This window comes from Scomber japonicus, chromosome 9 (assembly GCF_027409825.1).
Source record: "Scomber japonicus isolate fScoJap1 chromosome 9, fScoJap1.pri, whole genome shotgun sequence".
NCBI classification, from domain to species: Eukaryota; Metazoa; Chordata; class Actinopteri; order Scombriformes; family Scombridae; genus Scomber; species Scomber japonicus.
The window spans coordinates 37,470,484-37,491,321 of NC_070586.1; the positions used below are offsets into that span (position 1 = coordinate 37,470,484).

The 20,838-nt window shown below is 40.1% G+C and overlaps 1 protein-coding gene across 1 annotated transcript; it reads left to right on the forward strand.

Annotated features, from left to right (window-relative positions):
* Positions 1–613: 613 nt before the first annotated feature.
* ydjc (YdjC chitooligosaccharide deacetylase homolog) lies at positions 614–20,083 on the forward strand. The gene is made up of 6 exons (XM_053326044.1): positions 614–1,109; positions 2,456–2,631; positions 3,943–4,102; positions 4,601–4,700; positions 14,499–14,676; positions 18,565–20,083. Exons 1-6 carry the CDS (start codon positions 966–968, stop codon positions 18,893–18,895), a joined length of 1,089 nt encoding a protein of 362 aa, XP_053182019.1. The 5' UTR covers positions 614–965; the 3' UTR covers positions 18,896–20,083.
* The last annotated feature ends 755 nt before the right edge of the window (positions 20,084–20,838 follow it).

Below are 20,838 nucleotides of genomic sequence, written 5' to 3' on the forward strand. Positions count from 1 at the left end.
GTCAAAGCCGCATTAAATGCGACCTAAAAAAATCCGATTCAGTACCACATTTGAAAGTGGCCTGAATTGGATTTGGAAATGTCAACAAATCAGATAAGGGTCACATTTGAGCGAAAAAATCGGATTCAGGTCACTTTTACCTGCAGTGTGAACGTAGACTATCTGTTGGTTCATAGTATGGGCTTTTATGTGACATACTTTAAAAGTACTACCAATCAGGAATGATGATCTATCATTTTTAATATTGATAGTCAAGTATCAAAATTTGACCTATTGTGTTAAAGTTACATAACTCACGCTCTGCCACCTGATATGAATTTTCATCAGTGGGTAGTCGTGGACACAGTTCTGGCTGTGAATCCTGGATCCAATTGGTCATATGACCAGTAACATGACGTGTAACAACTGTGGGAAGCCACACCTGTACACAGTTCAGTATGACAGGATGTTCATTGTGGAAGGTGTGTTAAGAAAAACTACAGAGACAGGTGAGGTGGACGCTGTACAGTGATGAGGTGGTGGTGGTAGTAACGATATGCTTTTAGACACGTTTGTGTTCACAGTGGAAATTTGTGGTTAAGGTTCCTGCCAACAAGCTTAGAAAGAGCATGTGTGGTGGTTATAATTTACTTCTAAATGACCAAGGCCAGAGCCAGCCGTCGTTGGTTTAACTATAAAAAATCCACTTTTACCATCTACCAACACATGGGAAAAAAAGACTTCCGCTCGAAGATTTTCATAATAAGCGCACTCTATTAAATGCTCAGTTTTCAAAAAATGTTGTACTGGAATGGAATTTTACAAAATATTATGTTCAGTTTTAATGATGTGAATACATAGGCCAGGAACTGAATTGATAATTGAACTAAAATCTTATGACATATCAATGTAAAGTTTGAATTCGATTACATTTTGATGTAATGAAAGAACTGCGGAAGTACTTCTTTCCAGCCGGGTGATTAAAGATGCCATGTTTACTCCAGCAGAGGGCGCCCAATTCTAGTAAAGTCGACTCCAACCTATGCGGTTTGCTAGTCGGAAGTACAGTTTATTTCCACCGAGCCTGTGTTGCTTCGGACCTACACGGACAAACGTGTGTAATACCATGGGTAAGAAGGAGTTTTACTTGGATTTGCAAACTACGGTAGAGTTTCTGGTGCCGGTGTTGTTACAGCAGACCGGTCATTGTTGAAAAACAAAGATACAAAGACAGTGTCGTCTTCAAATGTGCAATTAAGAGAAGAGTTTACTCAGCTGGTAACTGCTGTGACCATAGTTCTGTTATGATGTTTTGCCTGAAGGTGTTTCCAGTATTTTCTCCACCTAATATATTGTAGCGGTCTGTAGTGTAGGGATTGGCCAGAATTATAATGTCGATCAGCACCAGAGAAAAGACTTGTGTGACTATTGAACTGAAGTATTATTCTAATAATGACGATGAGTCATAGTCAGTTACAAGTCACATGCATTTGAGGTCACTTTACACTACATAGATTTCAATTGTGTGACATGAGACTGGTGATGTTCCTTATCTTAGCTGTAAATATCTATCTTTCCTAAACATAGACATACTTGGTCCTCCAATACACTTGAACTAGTAGTTACATAGTTCTTCCTATTCCTGATAAGTTGCAAGGTTTTCCCTTAATTTTAAATCTTATTTTATGTGTGCCATATGTTATTGATATGATGTTGCTTGGTGGACACAAAGACTGCTTACTGTTTATTTTTATGTTCACCGATAGTTGACCCCTTTTTTTTTACTCTGTTGTCACACGGCCTCTTACTATATCTGGACAACCAATATGTCATTGTTTTCCAAAAGGCCTGTTCTTCCTCATCTATACGAAAACAGGAGTCTGGAGACACTTCTGGGTGGTTCATATGTAGCTGTGACTGATAACCTAAACTAAATACCAGTCTGGCCTTCAAGGTTCTGAGGGACCCACTGTCATGGGCTGGGTCCTGTAGTGCTCCTGGATTGAGACTGAAACATTTCCTATCTAACAAACTACTTCCAGTGGGGCATGAATAAACTGCCAAGCACTTATTCATGCATTAGGGCAGGCCACTGAACCAATCTGAAGTAAACAAATTGTGTTTCAACACAAAATAGTGAATTTTAGCCAATTAACAAAACATCACGTGATTTTATTTGTTATTGTCTGTGTAATAAAGCAGTTGGCAATGTGGAGTTTTCTTGTGCATGTAAGAAATATTACTTATACAATGACATATTAAAAACATGACTGATTAAAAAAAACAAAATACTTGCAAGCATCAGGAGCAATTTGGGGTTCATTGTCTTGCTCAAGGAAACTCAAACATGTAGACAATGAGTTGGGGAATGATCCACTAACCATATTCATAGAATTCATAGAAAACCTACTTTACCTGTTGAGCCACATTCACCCACATTATGAGTGTTAATCTACCTCCTGTATATCATCTACAGCAACCAGCAATCATGCCACAGCCAAGAATAATGCTGGTGGTGACGGGAGATGATTTCGGCTACTGTCCCAGGAGGAACCAGGGCATTGTGGAATGCTTCCAGGCTGGAGGCATTTCCAATGTGTCACTGTTGGTTAATGCCAATGCAGCTAAAGATGCTGCAGATCTGGCTAAAAGGTAGTGTGGGTGCTGAAATAAAAAAAAAAAATACATTTCAAATCTTGTAAAAACAGAGTGATGGTGTAGCTGGCATTCCTGTGTCTATTGGTTGTTATTATGTTTTTTCATAATGGACCTAATACAGACCACAATGACACCTCCAGCTCAGCTCCAATTAGACTTGAAAGCAGATACCATTTTTGTCATGTAAGACATCAAAAGTAAACATTACTTTTTTGGCGGCATAATTGTGTGTCAGTGCTTAAAAATTGAAATACAGTTTTGAAGTAGGGCTGGGCGATTATGGCAAAAATCTAAATAACGATTAATTGAACTTTTCACCTTGATTATGATTAATTAACAATTATCTCCACCCTTGATGAACAATTATGTATTTTCACAGTTTCTTTTGTTTTGTATTTTACACTGCTGCCCTCACACCATAGTTTGTGATATCACACATGAGTATCTTTAGGGAGTGAAAATAATGATGTTTTAAGGTGTGACGCTGTGGTTAATGTCTAGTTTACTTGATTAGAACTATGAAAAGATCATGGTTTGGGTTAAAATGATCACTGGAGACAAGTTTCCTTAAAGATATGCAACCTTTGCTGTCATGATTAGTACCTAATTAGTACCTAATCGTGGTACCTTATTATACCTGCATATAGTATATCATACCTAGATTCATTGTAAATTACAAAGCATTTGTTGGAGCTCTGTCAGGGTTTTTTTTTACAGTTTCATTTAAAATCTACTGCTGGGTTCAGTATAACTGTGATGAAGAGCAGCATATACTTTGTAGAAAAGTACAATGTGAAGGAAAAATGTTAATGCTAACAGTAATTGAGACTGTTGCTCCAGGGAGATTCTTACGGGCATTTCTTTATGAAAAACTGAAATGGATATTTTTTAGTAATGACAAATGTGTTAGTAAATAAGTACATCTGAAAGATGGCTTGAGACACTTACTTTAGATATTGTATTATGACCTCATTAGAAAAGCAAACCCTTTGTTATTGTATTAATGAAAATATTTGAAATATTTTTTCTAACATATTTGACTGGGTGCTGGGTAAGCATTATTACATGTTTGTTGCTTAAGAGTTTGTAGGCAGGTGCCAGGCTGTTGCCTAAATACTTAATTACAAAATAATTTAATTCATGGAGAACATTGAAAGCCACACAATTACAAAAAAAAGTTGGAAAGGTGAACATTTATGAATAGATAGAACAGTACTCAAGTAAACACATCATTTGTACTTTTGCTCATTTAATAACTATTGTTAAAGTAAGGAGCATTAACTTGTAACTCTCTGTTCTTGTTAGACACAACATCCCGATTGGTCTCCATGCCAACCTGTCAGAGGGCATTCCAGTGTGTCCGAGCCTCCGACAGGCCTCATCACTGGTCAACCAGCATGGCCTCTTCCATGGGAAGATGGGCTTTCGTCAGGCCTTGGAGAGCGGTCAACTCAGCATGGAACAGGTACACTGCCCCAAAGTCCACTTTGTGACTGATTTGAACTCATCTAGTCATATTGCATGCATTTATTAAGAAGCTCAGAGAACTGTTAATAATTGAAATACACAAGTCATCCATGATTCCTGTATAAAGTATCATTTTGGGATGAAAAATGTGTAAATGCACATGCTTTCATGGAAGAAAAACAATGGCGTAAATGAAATTAATGCAACAATATATTCAGTATAGAATTCATCACAACATATAACGTAAACTGTAAAAAAAAAGAGGGAGACAACCCAATTGCTTTTAATCAGAATGATCACATAAATCAGGTCTCTGCGATGAAATATTGATTTGTACAAATGCACAACAATCACATTAAAATATATATATATTCATTTTAGAAATTGGAACAACAAACAAAAAATCAAGCACACACATCTAATAGCATGTGAATGAGGACATTGTTGTAAGACTGGAATGTTACATTGATCTCACAGGAGGTTTTTATTTTCCCAGGTGGAGCTGGAGTTGAGGGCCCAGGTCAGGCTGTTCAGGGAGCTGACGGGACACTTGCCCCACCACATGGACGGACACCAACATATCCACGTACTGCCAGGTAATAAAAGAAAAGGACACAAACTTTAACTGCTATAATACCATAAATTCGTCCACTGATTATCAAAAACAACTTGTATTAAAGTATGAAATATCAGTGGTAAAGGGTAAGAGTGCCAGAATAGATAATAGGGTCAATCCATGTTAAATCAACAGAGACCTCCTGACAGACCATCTTGGATTTGCTTGGATTTCACAAAACACAGAACATACAGAACTGCTCAGACACGACAAAAAAGACAAACAGCACAATGTGGGCATGTAGGTACAAGAAATATAAAAAAAAATAAAAAATAACAGTGGGCATAATTACCATCCTGCCTTCTCGCACTCAATCTCCAGAACAAGGCAGTATCCAGATGAGATGACCAATACAGAGCATAGAAACATAGCAAGGCTACAAGGTGCTTGTTAGATAGTGAGCACTTATAATAAAGTCACAAAGACAGGCTAAGCTGATCTGGGGAATCCACGTAGCAAAGAAGATGACAGCGTGGGCCCAATATGTTGCAAGTAAGGGTCCCAGATCTTATAGAAAACCTCTATTTTGTAGTGAAGCATGCATGTGATATATTCACTAGGAATGCAGTCCATAATAATGTTGTGCCATGATTTTTTTGTTGGGGCAGCATTCTTGATCCGGAAGAGCAGAATGTTCTTTCTAGCAGCAAAAGTCAGTATACTGAAAAGTCTCCTGTGATTACAGTCAGTGATCTGACCATCTGGGAGACCAAATATAAGGCACATAGGGTCCATCCGTATTGAGACATCAAAGATAGCAGACAGTTCATTCACAATACCATACCAATACCTTTGTAACTTCATACATGACCAGAGGCAGTGAACATAATTACCAGTCTCAGAATTACATTTCCAGCAAAGTGGAGAAACATTAGCATCCATTTTGTTCTTGACAACAGGTGTTATATGCGTGCAGTGTACAATTCTAAACTGTGTGGATTTGGTTCGGTTACACACAGAAATGTTCATAGCCTGAGACCAGACCTCCTGCCAATCTGCATCATCTATACCAACTCCTAAGTCTTTCTCCCAAGCTTGCTTGGTAGTTTGAGAGGTAAGAGGAGACTTGGAATTCAGGGCTCTATAAAAAACAGTAATACATTTCCTACCAGTCTGTAGAGACAGGTCCTTTTCCACACAAGAAGAGGTGTTATTAGTCATGAGGGTGGTGTCTTTAACTATGAAATTTCTAATTTGTAAATATCTGTAGAAGCCACCTTGATTAAATAAGCCAAATTGCTGTTGCAGCTGCTGAAAGGATAGTAAAATCTGGCCTTTAAATAGATCACCTAATTTCTTTAGCCCTTGGTTGCCCCATATTTTAAAGCCCTGGTCCTTACAGCCCGGCAGGAAGTCTGGGTTATCAAGAATGGGAGTGAGGGGAGATGATAACTGAGTCCGGCTTTCCATAGAGCGAATGGATCTCCAGGCTCTGATGGTATTGAGAGTAATAGGGTTAGTGCAGAGGTTTTTAACAGATTCGGGGTTATTCATAAACAATAGATTCGACAAGGGACACTTCGACTGAAAGGATTCGATATCATGCCAAATCGAGGCTGGGTCAAACTTGTGCCAGCTTGCAATCACCCGCAGGTGTGATGCCAGTTGGTAAAATCTGAGGTTAGGTACATCTAAACCTCCATCACAGCCTGCCATTTAGAGTTTTGTCATCTTCAGGCGGGGCTTCCTTTTGCTCCAGATGAAGGAGCTTAGCCAGCCTTCAAGCACCTTAATAACCTTGTTGGATAACAAAATAGGGATCATTTGCAGTGGGTATAGTAGTCTGGGCAGGACATTCATTTTTATAAGAGCAACCCTACCTAACCAGGAAAGAGGGAGAGGGACCTAGTGGTCTGAATCTGCCCTTATAGTATCCAAGGGGGGTGGGGGGGAAGTTGGACTTAAACATGACCAATAGTAGGTGTTACATGCACTCCTAAGTAAACGAAACCAGTGGGAGACCAGCGGAACGGGAAGGGTTCAGCCATACTAGGAACACATGTTAAAGACCCCAGGGGCATGGTTTCGGATTTTGCACAGTTAATTTTATATCCCGAAAAGATGCTGAATGACGAAATTACCTTAATCAGGCAAGGAACAGAGGTTTGGGGGTGTGATAAATGTATCAAAATGTCATCCGCGTATAAGGTGATTTTGTGTTCCCTTTCACCAACGAAGATACCAGAAATTAAAATGTTCTGCCTTACTGCTTGGGCCAGTGGCTCTATAGCAATATCAAAGAGCAGGGGTCTGGGAGGGTCGCCCTGCCTATTCCCACGGTGGAGGGGGAAGTTGTGGGATCTCAGCCCATTAGTCAGAACCGCTGCCGTCAGAGTGTTGTACAGAACCCTAATCCAGTTCAGAAAATTATCACCTAGGCCAAATTCCTCCAGAGCGTAGAACAAATATGACCACTCAACCCGGTCAAATACCTTCTCGGCATCGAGAGACAGCACAAGGGCCGGGTCCTCACATTTCAGGGTTAGTTGGATGATGTTAAGGAGCCTCCTAACATTATCACAGGAGTTTCGGCCCTTGACAAAACCGGTTTGGTCCTACTTGACAATATGGGGCAGCACCTTCTCTAGGCGTAAGGCCAAGATTTTGGAGAGCAGTTTTTGGTCAGAGTTAAGTAGGGCTATCGGTCTGTAAGAGGCGCAACTATCCAGACATTTTTTTAAGGATGAGAGAAATGTTGGCCTCCCTAAGGGATTGAGGTAGGATCCCATTTTCAAACGCATAGACAGAAGAGGGTCTAAAAGAATATCACTAAACTCCTTATAAAACTCACATCCAAATCCATCTGGCCCTGGGGCCTTACCGGATGGCATAGATTTCAAAGCAAGTAGCACTTCTTCTCTAGTAATTGGGGCATTTAGTTGTAATTTTTGATCCTCCGTAGCTTTGGGGAGTCTCAAATCGGCAAAAAACTGTACATATGACATAATCAGTCCACGGGAAAATACTACTGTGGATGGTGAGTTGATACAATAAAAAATCATAAATTCTGAAGTAAAGTAGGAAATAAACTTGAAATCTCCAGCACCCTGACAATGCCCTGTCCTCAGTGAGAGAGTATACCAAATAAAGAGGGGAGTGGTCCGATAACACAATATTGCCTATAGAGCATGATAAAGCAAGAGACATGTTTTAGGAGGGGATAAAAATGTAATCAATTCTTGTGTAGCTTTTATGTGGGGCCGAAAAAAAATTGAACTCCGAATCAGTAGCGTGAAGCTGTCTCCACACATCAGAATATTCAATGTCACGACATATATTAGTTAGCACTTTCGCCTGCTTAGATAGGGGGGGAATGTCAGATGGAAGTTTGTCAAGAGAGGGATTAAGGGGACAGTTGAAATCTCCTCCCACAAAAGAGTCCCCAGAGGCCCGTTCCATAAACACTGCAAAAGCCTTGGAGAGAAATTCAGGGGAATAGCCTGGGGGACAATATAGATTCATAATTGTTACCTCCTTTTCTGCGAGTACTCCTTTAACAATTACATATCGGCCCTGGCTGTCCTTAACACAATCAAGGGACCTAAATGCCAGCTTTTTACTTATCATGATGGCGACACCCCTACTGAAAGAAGAGTATGATGTAGCAAAGACCTGCCCCACCCAACTCCTTTGCAATTTAGCATTATCCTTATCCTCCAGGTGAGTCTCCTGGAGGAGTGCAATAGAAACATCTTCCTTTTTCAAAAATGCTAATACTGCCGTCCTCTTGGCAGGTTTTTGGAGGCCACGGATGTTCCAAGAACAGAGCTTAATATTATTTAAACCAGACATGGCCATAAGACACTATTCCATAAGGGCAGGATAAAAGCCGGTTACATCTAACACTCATCCTATATATGCATCCCACGACCCACATTATCAGACACATAAAACAATTACATTTAGCAGGAATGGAAAATGCCACACTGATACCCAACTTAGATCTTATACACATGCCATGATCTTGAGCTAAACACATAAACTACACTGAACAAGCATAACAAATGTACAACAAAGAAAAACAAATTGAGGGTCTTTCCCCAAATAAACAGGGAATGTTCATCATACAAGCACCTTACAAACTCACCAAAAGTGAACTGACGGCATATGATGAATAGCACGCCAATAAAACTAAAAGAGTCCTCCCTGTAGGAGTGATCCAAATAAGGTGGAAACGTAATATCCATGTTTTGAGCAGCCATGCCACTCTGTTAGGAAATTATCAGTATGTTCAAAATGTCTATAGTGTTTAAGGATAAGATACGGTGTCCGGAAAACAGAGCATGACCTACCAGCATGAGTGTGAGAACAGCTGCGGCTGTTGCGGAGAAAATGTCCCAAACCAGAAAGACGGAGCTCCGCGCTCCGAAAATTATAATCCAGGCAGAGAGTCGATGAAAGCGCGTACCTCCTCCGGGGTGGAAAACCTCTTTTTGGAGCCTCCGTGTGACACCTGTAGAGTAGCCGGGAACAGCATAGCATATGGCAGCCCTCGCTCCCGCAGCCGCTGCTTCACCGCATCATATGCCTTGCGTTTCTTCATCACCATTGAGGAGCAATCACTGTATAAAGAGACCCTAGATCCGTTGTAGATTAAGCCACCATCCTGGCTAGCCCGGCGCGCCGTCTCTATAACCCTCTGTTTGTCTCTGAATGTGTGGAATCGTAGCAGCAGCGACCTGGGGCTCCTGTTCGGGTCCGGCTTCGGTGCGAGAGTGTGATGGGCTCTCTCTAGCTTTATGCGGCCGGCCTTTGTGGTCATTTTTAGGACACGGGGTAGCAATGACTCAAAAAACTCCACCGGCTGCCTAGTCTCCTTATCTTCTGCCAGGCCCACGACCCGAATGTTAAGGCGCCTGCTGTAGTTCTCATCCATGTCCAACCTCTCTGTCAGGGCGCTGACCTGCTTTTCCAGCTCCACAATCCTCGGCTCTTGTGCTGCGGCGGAGTTTTCAGCTGCTAGTAGCCTAGCCTCTGCTTCATCTAGCTGCTGGCTAGCGGCTTGGAGCTCCGTAGCATGCTCGTGGATAGTGTCGGCCAGAGGGCTGAGTTTTTCATCGATTACACTCAGAGCTTTAGCAAGGGCAGGGTCAAGTTCATCTGCGGTTTCAGACTCGGCCTGGTCGCCATCTTGTGTATCGTCCCCGGGCTCGGACAGGACGTCTTTTTTGTCTTTATTTCCTCTGGTTCTTCCCATCTTGTCGAAAGACTGTGCCCAAAAGTTTTCCAAGGACATATCCTGTGATGTTCATGACAAAAATGGCACAAAGTGCCCTGTTATCAGGATAATTCAAGAATTAGCACGGAGTGGCACGGAGCTCTGGCAAAAGCGTCTGCTCAGCTCCCCGCCATCACGTGACCCCCAGGATTTGCTTCATAATTGATGTAGATAATGTCATTGTACTCTACAACTAGTGTGCAAAATGTTTGGCTTATCTTCTTTAGTTTCTGGGAAAACGTAAGACTTATCACTGCTGTGTTAACTGCTAGTGAGCCAAGGAGTTGCTAGAGTGTGCGTCATCACACTACCAAACCCTCTATAAATTTGAAGAATTGTGAAGCAATTTACATGTATTAACCAGCCAATGTGTGAACGGGTTATAATGTTCCATAAAAACAAGACCTTCCCCTACTTCTTCAGTTTTCTGTAACAGCGTGTGGACTGATTTTTATGTGAGGAACTGGGGCTAGATTTTTGCTCCCCTGTGCCTTGCTTCTGTCCCACTAACATCATCAAACACATGATGACACAACAACACAACACATCGAAAAAGGTGCTTTCCGAATAGAAACACCCTGAAGATCTTAATTCTCCAGCAAATGAGACGGCTAGCTGCATCCGTCAACTACAACACAACAAACAAAACACCCTGGCAATGACAAAGTCAAAGCTTGGCTAAGTTGCCGGCTCCAGAGCACAGACGTTCCAGAGCCATGGCAGAACATAGCTTACCCGTTTAGCTTTTTCTGTTAGTTGTCCAAAGATTAGGGGTGTACAGGTAACCCATGGTATGGGCCGTACCTTGTTTTTTCGGCCACAGTTTCGGTACGGTTTCAGTACGTGTTTTGTGCATAAAGAGAACAACTTTTTTTCTCGTCAGCAAAAACTGCATTTGGCAGTAAACACATTCCAGTATCACTGGTGTACTGTTTTCTTTCAAGTTAAGTTACTAAACTTACTAAACACAACACTTTCAAATGATAAACTGCCTCTTATTCCTTGACTACTTGTATACACTATCCAGTAGTATAAAATATGTATAAAAATTAAAACACTGGGTGTAGGTGTGATTGGTCTATTAAGCTGCAATGCAGACAGAGCTATAAGGACGTTGTGCTCTTATACGTGCAGCATTGATAGTCACACATACACACACACGCACGCGTGCAGTCACTCTCTACAGCGCACGCTGCAGATTCCAGGAGATTGTTTCTCATTTGCGGGCATCAGGGACCCACTATGCTGGAGACTCCCGGAGTCGGAGTTGGGATGTCTGCGTTTGCACACAGTAAAATTTCTGTCAACAGTTTTCACTCCCTCGTCGTTTTATTCAACGGCGAAACCGAAATTAACCCACACTGGAGATTTGAATGAAGCTGGTGCTTCTTCAAACTTTTGTCTCTCAACTCCTCCACTAGTGCTGGCCATGCCTCTTTGTTTTCTTTTTTCCATTTCTTTGTGTAAGCTGCACTTTGAGCCCGGCTCCAGTTACAACAGTGTGAGAGTGGGTGAGTGGGTGGAGGCACAACAGCGATTGGACATTAACTCACGGGGAGGGCTTTTCACCTTAATTAATGACCACAGGTGTCACTAATGAGAGGGAATGACTTATTCTTACGAATAGAGCATATAATACCTTAACAGTAGGTTTATATTTAAGTTGTCTTGGCAACATACTGTAGGTCATACAATATTAGACTATTTAATACAACATTATTTATTTAGAAATTTGGTAATCAGCATATTTCCCACAAAACATTTTGGTTATTGATATTTTCATCTGCCAGACAATTACAGTAAACATGGTACAACATCTAAGCCAGACAGGAAGCAGCTTCCTGTCTGCAGCATCAACGAGTACCTAGTGAGGATTGTCAGGGAAAATGGAGACAGGGAAGGGAATGGAGGGAAAACTCTGCACTGCGACAAACTTTGCAGTGTTTTGGTAGACCCAAATTTGTTTTCTGACAATGTTATATCAGACTTTGCCAACTCTAAATACAGAAAAACAGTGACTCTGTTACCTCTAACTTGTTGCTGCATCCAACAGCACTTTGTTCTGTATATCACAACATGGAAAGAGTTATTTTCTTGTTTTGTTATGTGGTCACATACTGACAAGTAAAAGAAAACATGCACTATTAAGACACAAAATAGAGAGTCTAGGTAAAGGAAAGAAGGTGTTAACACCTACTGTCAAACTTTGCATTTGTGTTCTGTTATTACTGTCTATTTTATTTATTTATTTTTTTTAAGATTTTGTTGGCATAGACGCCTTTATTTAACAACTGCTTGACACAGTGCACACCATGGCAACACGACCAATTTGTTTAACAAGCTCTGCAGCCGGGGGATTTTTGTTTTGGTAGGTTTTGGCTATTTATTTATTGTTTTTACATATTGCATATTGCTATTTCCAATTATCATTATATATTTTTTTCTTGATTTTAATGTATTTCTGGTTGTGGTGTTCAAATATATTTCAAGTTGAGTTCTGGTGGTTCAATAAATGTTTATGTTTACACATCTATGAATAATCGTGTTTTATAATCGCGATTTCAATATCGATCAAAATAATCGTGATTATGATTTTTGCCATAATCGTCCAGCCCTATTAGGTATGCAAAATCTACAATAAATGCAAAATCTCTGCAAAAAAATTTCTTTTCTCCAATGCCAGATTTCAGCTCATTTCAAAGATTTTCAATCAGATTGAGATCATGACTCATTGCTGGCCATTTTAAAACAGTCAGTTTTTTCCTTTTTAACCATTCCTGCGTGCTTTTGGATGTTTGCTTTGGATCTTTGTCTTGCTGGAGGACCCATGATCTTCGACTCAAACCAAGCTTTCTTACACTGGGTAGGACATTTCGCTCTAAATTTTTTGATAATTCTCTGATTTCATGATTCCTCTGATATGGTCAAGGCCTCCAGTACCAGATGAAGCAAAGCAGCCCCACAGCATTATGGATCGTCCACCATGCTTAACTGTTGGTAGGGTGTTCTTTTCTTTGTAGGCTTCATTGCGCCGTCTGTAAACAAACTGTTGGTGTGCATTGCCAAAAAGCTCTATTTTTGTTTCATCTGTTCACAGAACATTTTCCCAGAAGGATTGTGGTTTGTCCAGGTACGCTTTTGCAAAGATTAGTCGTTCCTTTTTATGTCTTTTCCTCAGCAATGGTGTCTTCCTTGGCCTTCGCCCATAAAGCCCTGTTTGGTTTGGTTTAGTGTGTGGCGTATGGTACTTGTTGAAACCATGACCCCAGACTGTTCCAGGTTGGCCTTCAGGTCTTTGGATGTTTGACGCAGTGTTTTTTCCACCATTCGCACCAACCTTCAAAGACTTCTCTCATACATTTTTCTCTTCCCCCCATGTCCAGGGAGGTTCTTGACACTTCCATGCTTGGCAAACTTCTTAATAACATTACGCACTGTTGAAACAGGGATACCAAGGTCTTTGGAGATGGCCTTATACCCTTTGGAGGTCTTGTGTTTGCTAATGATCACACTTCTGATGTCCTCAGACATCAGCTCCTTTGTCTTCACCATTGTGACAAAGGAACGGGGGATGTCATCATTCATTGGCTAATTCATGTTACATGGGCACAGACAATTTATCACAGGTGATTCTCATTTGTGATTTACCACAGGTGAGTCATAATGTGTTTCCATACTGGTTTACAGCAAAGGGTGCCAATACCAGTGACACAGCAAGCTTTACGTTTTTCTATTTTTTCCTCCCTATGTTTATTGCTTTAAATTGTTGTTTATCATTTGCTTTTGTATCAAACACTAGTTCTCTATAGAAAAAAAATGTTTCACTTGATTCATTTTTTTCACAAGATATTCCACATTATGTACTTAAACTTCATGGGTGCCAATAATGGTGAGCAGGACTGTAGGACGTAGGTCATCAGGAGTGTTGAATGCTTGCTCAGGAGTTTTGACAATTAGAGGGAACATTGGCGGGACCCCTTTGTTTTCATCCAGGTCGCCATTCAGGTTTCGTTTTTTATCACTTTCACAAAGCAATCCCTCATTTCTCCCCACTTACTGGCAAAATGCCTCATCTTTTCCCAGCGTGGTGGCGAGAGAGTCACTTGGCTGTCCCTGTGGTCTCCTGAGGAAGGGTCATAAAGGTTTCTGTATACCTGACCTTTTCGCCCTGTCATGCTTCGAACAGAAATTAATCATACAAAGTCCTGATATGCTTCTAAAGGTGTCCAAAAGCCATTTAGCTCATTCTGCCAAAATCTCTATTACTCTATTACTTTTAGCAGCAATATCACACAGGAACCACACAACTTTACATATGAAGATCAGTTTACTTATGTACTCATCATGTACATGCAGTATTACTATGAAAACAGTGGTATGATCCTATGTGCCTCTGGAAGAGATTTACAAAATAAGTAACAAAATACATGGCTTTAATTCACCAAACTTCCAAACTCTCCAAACCTTATAAGGTAGATCACAGAGTAAAATATGTAGGTGGTTAGTAGTAATAGCTTAATGGCTCAGGTGAGTAGTGATACTGTTGTGATTGTTTTGCAGAGGTGCGTGAGGTGTTTGCGCAGGTCCTGTCACAACTCAGGATTCCATACACTCGTGTTCCAGTGGAGCCAGGTTTACACAGCTGCCCATGGCTGCCAGCACACCTCCAAAGATTCTACACACAGGTGGAGAAAGACGCTTTGGACTCTATCCCTGTCTTCACACGCTATGGAATCAGGTCTGTGAGCATGTGTGTATGTTTAAGTTTCAGTCATGAGTTGAGTATTCTGCATCATGCCACATTAGAGGAGAAGTCAGTGAGCATCATGCAAAAATATAAATAAAAGATTTTTTTTCAAGTTAAATGACAAAAACACACAAGTTAGACAGTCAGCATAGAGAATATTGTATATGAATAAACTTAAACTTTAATTTATTATAACTGGTTTGTCAAGCAAGTGTCTCCCCTAGTCAAGAGGTCTGGACCACCTTTGAGGTCAGAGAAATCAACCCAGTCTCAAATCAAAACGTATCACAGCTACGTTGGTACACAGTGCAAAACGTAGCCATCTCACTATTTGGGCTCAAAACTTGTGAGATGGCTATGTTTTTTCTGCCCTATTCTTTTCTATAGGACTGTGTTCACATCACGTGACATTCAAGTTTTTGTCTGCGAAAACAAATTAAATGACTGCCATTCATTTAATTCTCAGTGTAAAATGTAATATTTTAAGATACAGATGACATTTCTAGCGAGAAATATGCATTTTGTTTTCACAATCTCTGTTCAGTGAATGTATATGATGTCTAGTATATCACTTATTAACCACTTAACGCACGCTGTTCCTCCTACGGGACGGGACGGATGTTAGGAGGTAGCCACAAGTTCTTCTGGATGTTTTAAACACCAACCCTTAAACATATATATTCATGCCGTACATCGTTGGAAAGCTTAGATTGTCCTGATTCATTCAAGACCACTCACGACTTATATGGTTGCTCACAGCCGTAACAGTATTAGCGATTAGCTCGGCTAGCCCCTGAGCTAAGTAAGAAAAGCTATAATGCCTACATACCTTCAAAGTCTTCCCTTTATCCACAACGATCATCTTATGACTCAGGACTTTCTGTACAGCTCGCCAAGTATCCATTCTTGTGAAATATGAAATCCGTTTCCATAAAACCGGAATATTTTCCTCAATATGTCCATGTATTTAGTCCAACACGTAACGTAATAACACAAATAACAAACCATATGCGGTCCGTTTACGTCATTTCCTGACCTGCACGTCCATGTCAGAGTACACGTGACTAGATGTTTACGACCGTGAGCCTCTTCTGCTTCTGACGACACCACACACCAGCCAATCGGTGTTTAGGATTAGGCAGTACATGTCTCCAAAGCCAATGAGGACATATGACCGACAACAATGACGACATGGCTTTGATTGACAGCTGTTCTAGCCTATGGAAATATTCGGTGAAATGAAGTTGATAATCTTTTAGCCAATAGTCTAGGTTGCCAACGGTGTATGACACTAAGCTATCAGGTTTGGCTGTCCATAAACAAACTCCAAGCGTAACCAGCGTGCGCCCTGTGCGTAAAAGAGTTGAACCATATATCATTACGCACACGGCATTTTGGTACACGGTTGGTTCTTCTTCGACTTAACATATGACTTATACCAAAATAAACAGATAGATAGATAGATAGATAGATATGGCCAAACAAAAAATATATGGTTATATGTAATAATAATAATAATAATATTAATAATAATAATAATAATATGGCGTCAGCTTTCATTAGAGACCAAGATTTTGATTGTAGGCAAAGGGGATGTGACGTTATAGGTGTTTGATTGCGGTTATACAGCTTTGGTAATCAAGTGTCCATTTGGAGTCTCCAAAAAGGACCTGAGGAAAACGCATGGACATACCTGTTGAAAAATAATTCTGAAAAATTCATCTTTTGGTCTTTTGACTCCAAATTTGGACTGTATGAAGCCAAGACCTGTGGCTGTGGCCTCATTGTGTCTATATCCCGCTGAGAGGTCCCTGAATGTCTGTACACATGTCATTGTAAAGGCAAACCTATGGGCGAGTAAACAACCCCATCATTGTAACCTCTGCCACTCTTTGTCAGTAAGTCACAGAATCACACAGACACTTGTACAAGAATCCTGAGAGTGTTTCCTTTCCAATGATACCAGACACATCTCTGAGTCTCAAACTATGTGGGATCTGTGCTGCTCACAACTTGGGCTTGTCGTTTAGGCTAACAGCATAAAAAACAGGGGCGTGTGTTAAGTGGTTAACAACTAGTTTTCAAGTGCGCCACAAACTTGTAGAAATACAAAGTTTTGTCATTTGCCGTGGGTTACGTTTGTTGGTAACATTTTCTAAATACATTTCCATTCAATATTATTTTGTTTCCTACAATAAGCTTGGCCACGCTCTGTAATATTCAACAACCTTCTTGTCTTTATTATTTTTCTGTGAATATTCTGAGATGAGAAGAGATTTAGAAGAGCAGTAATATTGGTGACAGGCTGATGAGCTTACATTTAACAAGTGATTTGAGATTGTTATAACATTAAATTATCTGTGTTTTTCATGGGATGTGCTTATTTTAATTAATAGATTCATTTATAATTTCTGTGTATCTTATAACTCCACTGATATCTCATGCTTTGCGCATCATGACCGCTTTTTGACCAGCTGTCTGCCATTGTTGGGAGGAGTAAAGAAAAGAACGGGATGACTGGGGGAATCCCAAGTGACATCATGCTCCCAGAAGGAAACCCCTCTGCCCCCTCCCACTTGCACACCTTTTTTTAACATTTATTTAATAAAAAACAAGAGTTTTGGTTACAAGAAGTACGTGACTTCCCTTCGTCTCCTTCCTCTGTTTGTTTTTACTAGACAGCACATGAATACAAGCACCAGACACACAAGCGACCCCACGAGTGTCTACAGTAAACTACATCATGCAACCAAACTACCGTCGCAAAAACGTCAATTCTAGAATATTACCAGATCATCTAGATACAGTGTAATTACTACTTTGGCTGTACCAGATATTTCATATATTCAGTAGCCGTACAGCCGTACATATACCAGGCTAATGTAAACTCGATACCTATCCCAATATAGCACATCTAAATACAATGATTAAATAGTTGGTCCACAGACAACGTCCTCCCACTTGTGTCTTTGCATGGATTTCGTTACATTAATCTCATTGTGATGCACTTACAGTAACTTACCAAGTGTAGTAGTTGTCAGCTCGAGTACTTTACCTGGTTCACTGTCTCTTCTGCAGCACACACACAGACAGTTCAGCCCCGTCCAGGGTAAGAGTGTAGTGCATCCACAAATTACAGAGACTCTCACACTGAGCTGAAATTAAACAAGTGCACATACAGTAAATAACAAAAATAAAGACAGTGTCTACTGGGTTTTGCTGTCATTTATAATCACCGTCCAGCTGCTTTTCTCCTTTTCTCTTTGTCAGCATGGGCGGTGCTGACAGTGGTCAAGAGCTGGAGAGGTGACAACAACTAAACTTGTTACGTTCACTCATTTTTACTTAGTTCAGCCATGTGTGTTTATGCAGCTATGCTAGTTTGTTAACTTTGTGAACAATGCAGCCATCTTTAATCTCAAAAACTGCAGTGATATACGTACTCTTTAAACCTCTGACAGCAATATGAACCACAGTCTTCATAAATACAATATAACTCTAACATTTACTATCAGATGAATGATTATAAAAATGATAATGGTCAGCTACAATTAAAATAATAACAGTAGGCCTAGTTAAGTTAGTTGACTACAGTATGTATCTTTGGTATTTTAATGCAGGCTAATCAAAATTAGGCATACAAATGCATACAGAAGACACATTTATTTCTGATCAAAGGGACAGCTGACCAATTAAATAAGACACCAGGATTAATCAAGCCTTGCTGAACAGAATAAATCTCCATGGTAACTTGTGTACCCCTGCTTTCATGCAACTGAGTCACGGCTAAATTCGGCCAGGGGAACTGGAAAATACCAGCTCCCTTTGTGGTTTGTGGGTGGCAAACACTAAAGGTTTAAATTCTCTCCATTTCCACAGGTGGCCAAATGTGTACCTGGGACTGACCACCATGGGCCAGAACATGTCCGTCCTCAACCTGCAGAGGGCCCTCAGCCACGTCTTATCTGCAGGACCCTCAGGCACTACTTCCTGTAGCATGCCCAGCTCTGATCAGCCTGTGGTCACGGCAGAGCTGATGGTTCATCCCGGTTACCCCAGTCACCCCCAGTTGGGTGGCTGTGGAGAAGGACCTGATGAGTTCTCCCAGTCAGCTGACAGGCAGCATGAGCTGAGTGTGCTTACTGACCCCTCCCTGCTGGCCCTCTATGGCCAGGAAAGAGTGCAACTCTGTGCTTTCAAAGACATTTAAGCAATATTGTCTAAAAATGACTAACCTATATGTATACTGTAGAGAGCCAAAGTAAAAGTAGATTTTGTTTAAGAAATAAAAACATATAATTCATAATTGTTTGTAATAACACAGATTAGTTTGAAACCAGGCCTACAACAGAACCTTACACAAGTATGTTGTGCTGCTTTGGTCTAGAAATGAAACGTCATTTAAAAAAAACCAATATAATATTGTTTATTTATTTTTTCTTTTTAATCAGAACTCCATTTCCCAGAAGCTTGAGGCAGTCATAGGTTAAATGTGATTAGTCATTAGGACTTGTAACATGGATGTAACAATAGCACAGCTGTTTCAAAGAAAGAGCAGATCCCATTATATGTGATGTGCACTGCCTCACAGAAAGAATAAAGCTGATACATTTAAATGCAAACTAATAAATCATTGTTTAACTTTGTTAGAATTATGAAAAATTCAGGAACGTGTTTCAGTATTTCTGAAAAACAATGGAAGAAAACAGTCAACGAGAAGTTTACAGTCAGTTACAAAGGCTACATAGGAAGTTATAATTAGACTTCCACTTTGCAGCTGAGCAAAGCCTCATCACTGTAGAGTAAAAGTGACTACAAATTGCAGTGACACTATGAAACAGGAAAAGTGTGTTCTTTATAGAAGCCATACTAGCTGCTGTGTATTACTCTGATCCAGATCAATACTTTGCACTCATGTGACCATCATTGCACACATTTATTACAACTCGGGTTATATTTTGATGGTTTTGTCCATCATTTCCATCTGTTATGATAATGTTCTCACCAAGTTAATCATAAGAATCACTTTGACATTACTAAATTACATTAACGAACAGGAGCAGTCAGATGATCAGACTGCTGATCCAGGTTAACTAAATAACTTTATTTGGAGGTCAAACTGAAAGTGAACACATTTGGAATGTTGTACAATAAATACAATGTAAATACAGTAGGTTAAAATTGAAGCAGGAAGGATAGCCCTGTAAACTGACATGGATGTTTAAAACAGACAGCTGAGATGATCATTTTACTGTTCACTTTCATTTTCTCTTCCTGGTTAGTTTGACTAACCTGGAGGTTTGTTTCCTGTGATCTCACTATGTTCCTAGATCTCAATGATTTCTTTGGTGAGAACAACGCTACTATAACTGGTATGTTATAATAACATTGGTAGAGGGGCCACATAGTCTGTATGGTTTTTATATGAGAAAGTGCAGGAATGATTTCCAATGATCTCAGGTCTATGTAGCACATATAGCACTGAACATCTGTAATCACCTGGTGAGTGTGTGTCTCTAAGTGAATGTGATTTATCTCAATTGCGGTTGCCCCGGACTTTGAAATCTTATATTTTTATAAGTTTCTTTTTAAACACCTTTTATGGCTTGATAGATCTGAATCATTACAAAGCTTATAACTGAACAGCTGGACAGTGTGAGCTACTGCATGAATAAATAAATACACTGATGTCTGATATTTCTCTAAACTGATGTCTGATATTTCTCTTCCTGTAATCTAAATGCAACAAATGTTATTTTTGAAAATTGACTGTTCATAAGTTCTAACGTTTTGATGTTCAGTGAATCTCATCACCAATACCAAATGCAATGTCTTTTATCTGTGGTGTCCAAGAGGACCATATTTTATCCAGTTTGTTCATTCATCTGAACACTTTAGCAAAAGACACAGTAGCTGATGTATGGTAGAGAACTCACAAGACAAAGACTGAGAAATTGCTAAACATGATTTTGTCTGCTTTTAATGAATAAATGTAGTGTAGTATGTTGGATATGAGATGGTCATTTCAATATGTTCTATGAGGTTTTCCTTCTGTTATGTATCAGAGCCCTCTGGTGGTCAGATGTGTCACCTGCAGTGTCATCTATGTAGTTTAGGCCGATAAATTACATTGATTGAAAAGATTATGCTTAA

Bases quoted from the DNA above. Each gene is read 5' to 3' on its own strand.
- ydjc (XM_053326044.1), top strand. From the start codon at position 966: ATGCCATGTTTACTCCAGCAGAGGGCGCCCAATTCTAGTAAAGTCGAC. The intron at 4,103-4,600 runs GTACACTGCCCC...TTATTTTCCCAG, and splicing joins GTCAACTCAGCATGGAACAG to GTGGAGCTGGAGTTGAGGGC. The intron at 4,701-14,498 runs GTAATAAAAGAA...ATTGTTTTGCAG, and splicing joins ACATATCCACGTACTGCCAG to AGGTGCGTGAGGTGTTTGCG.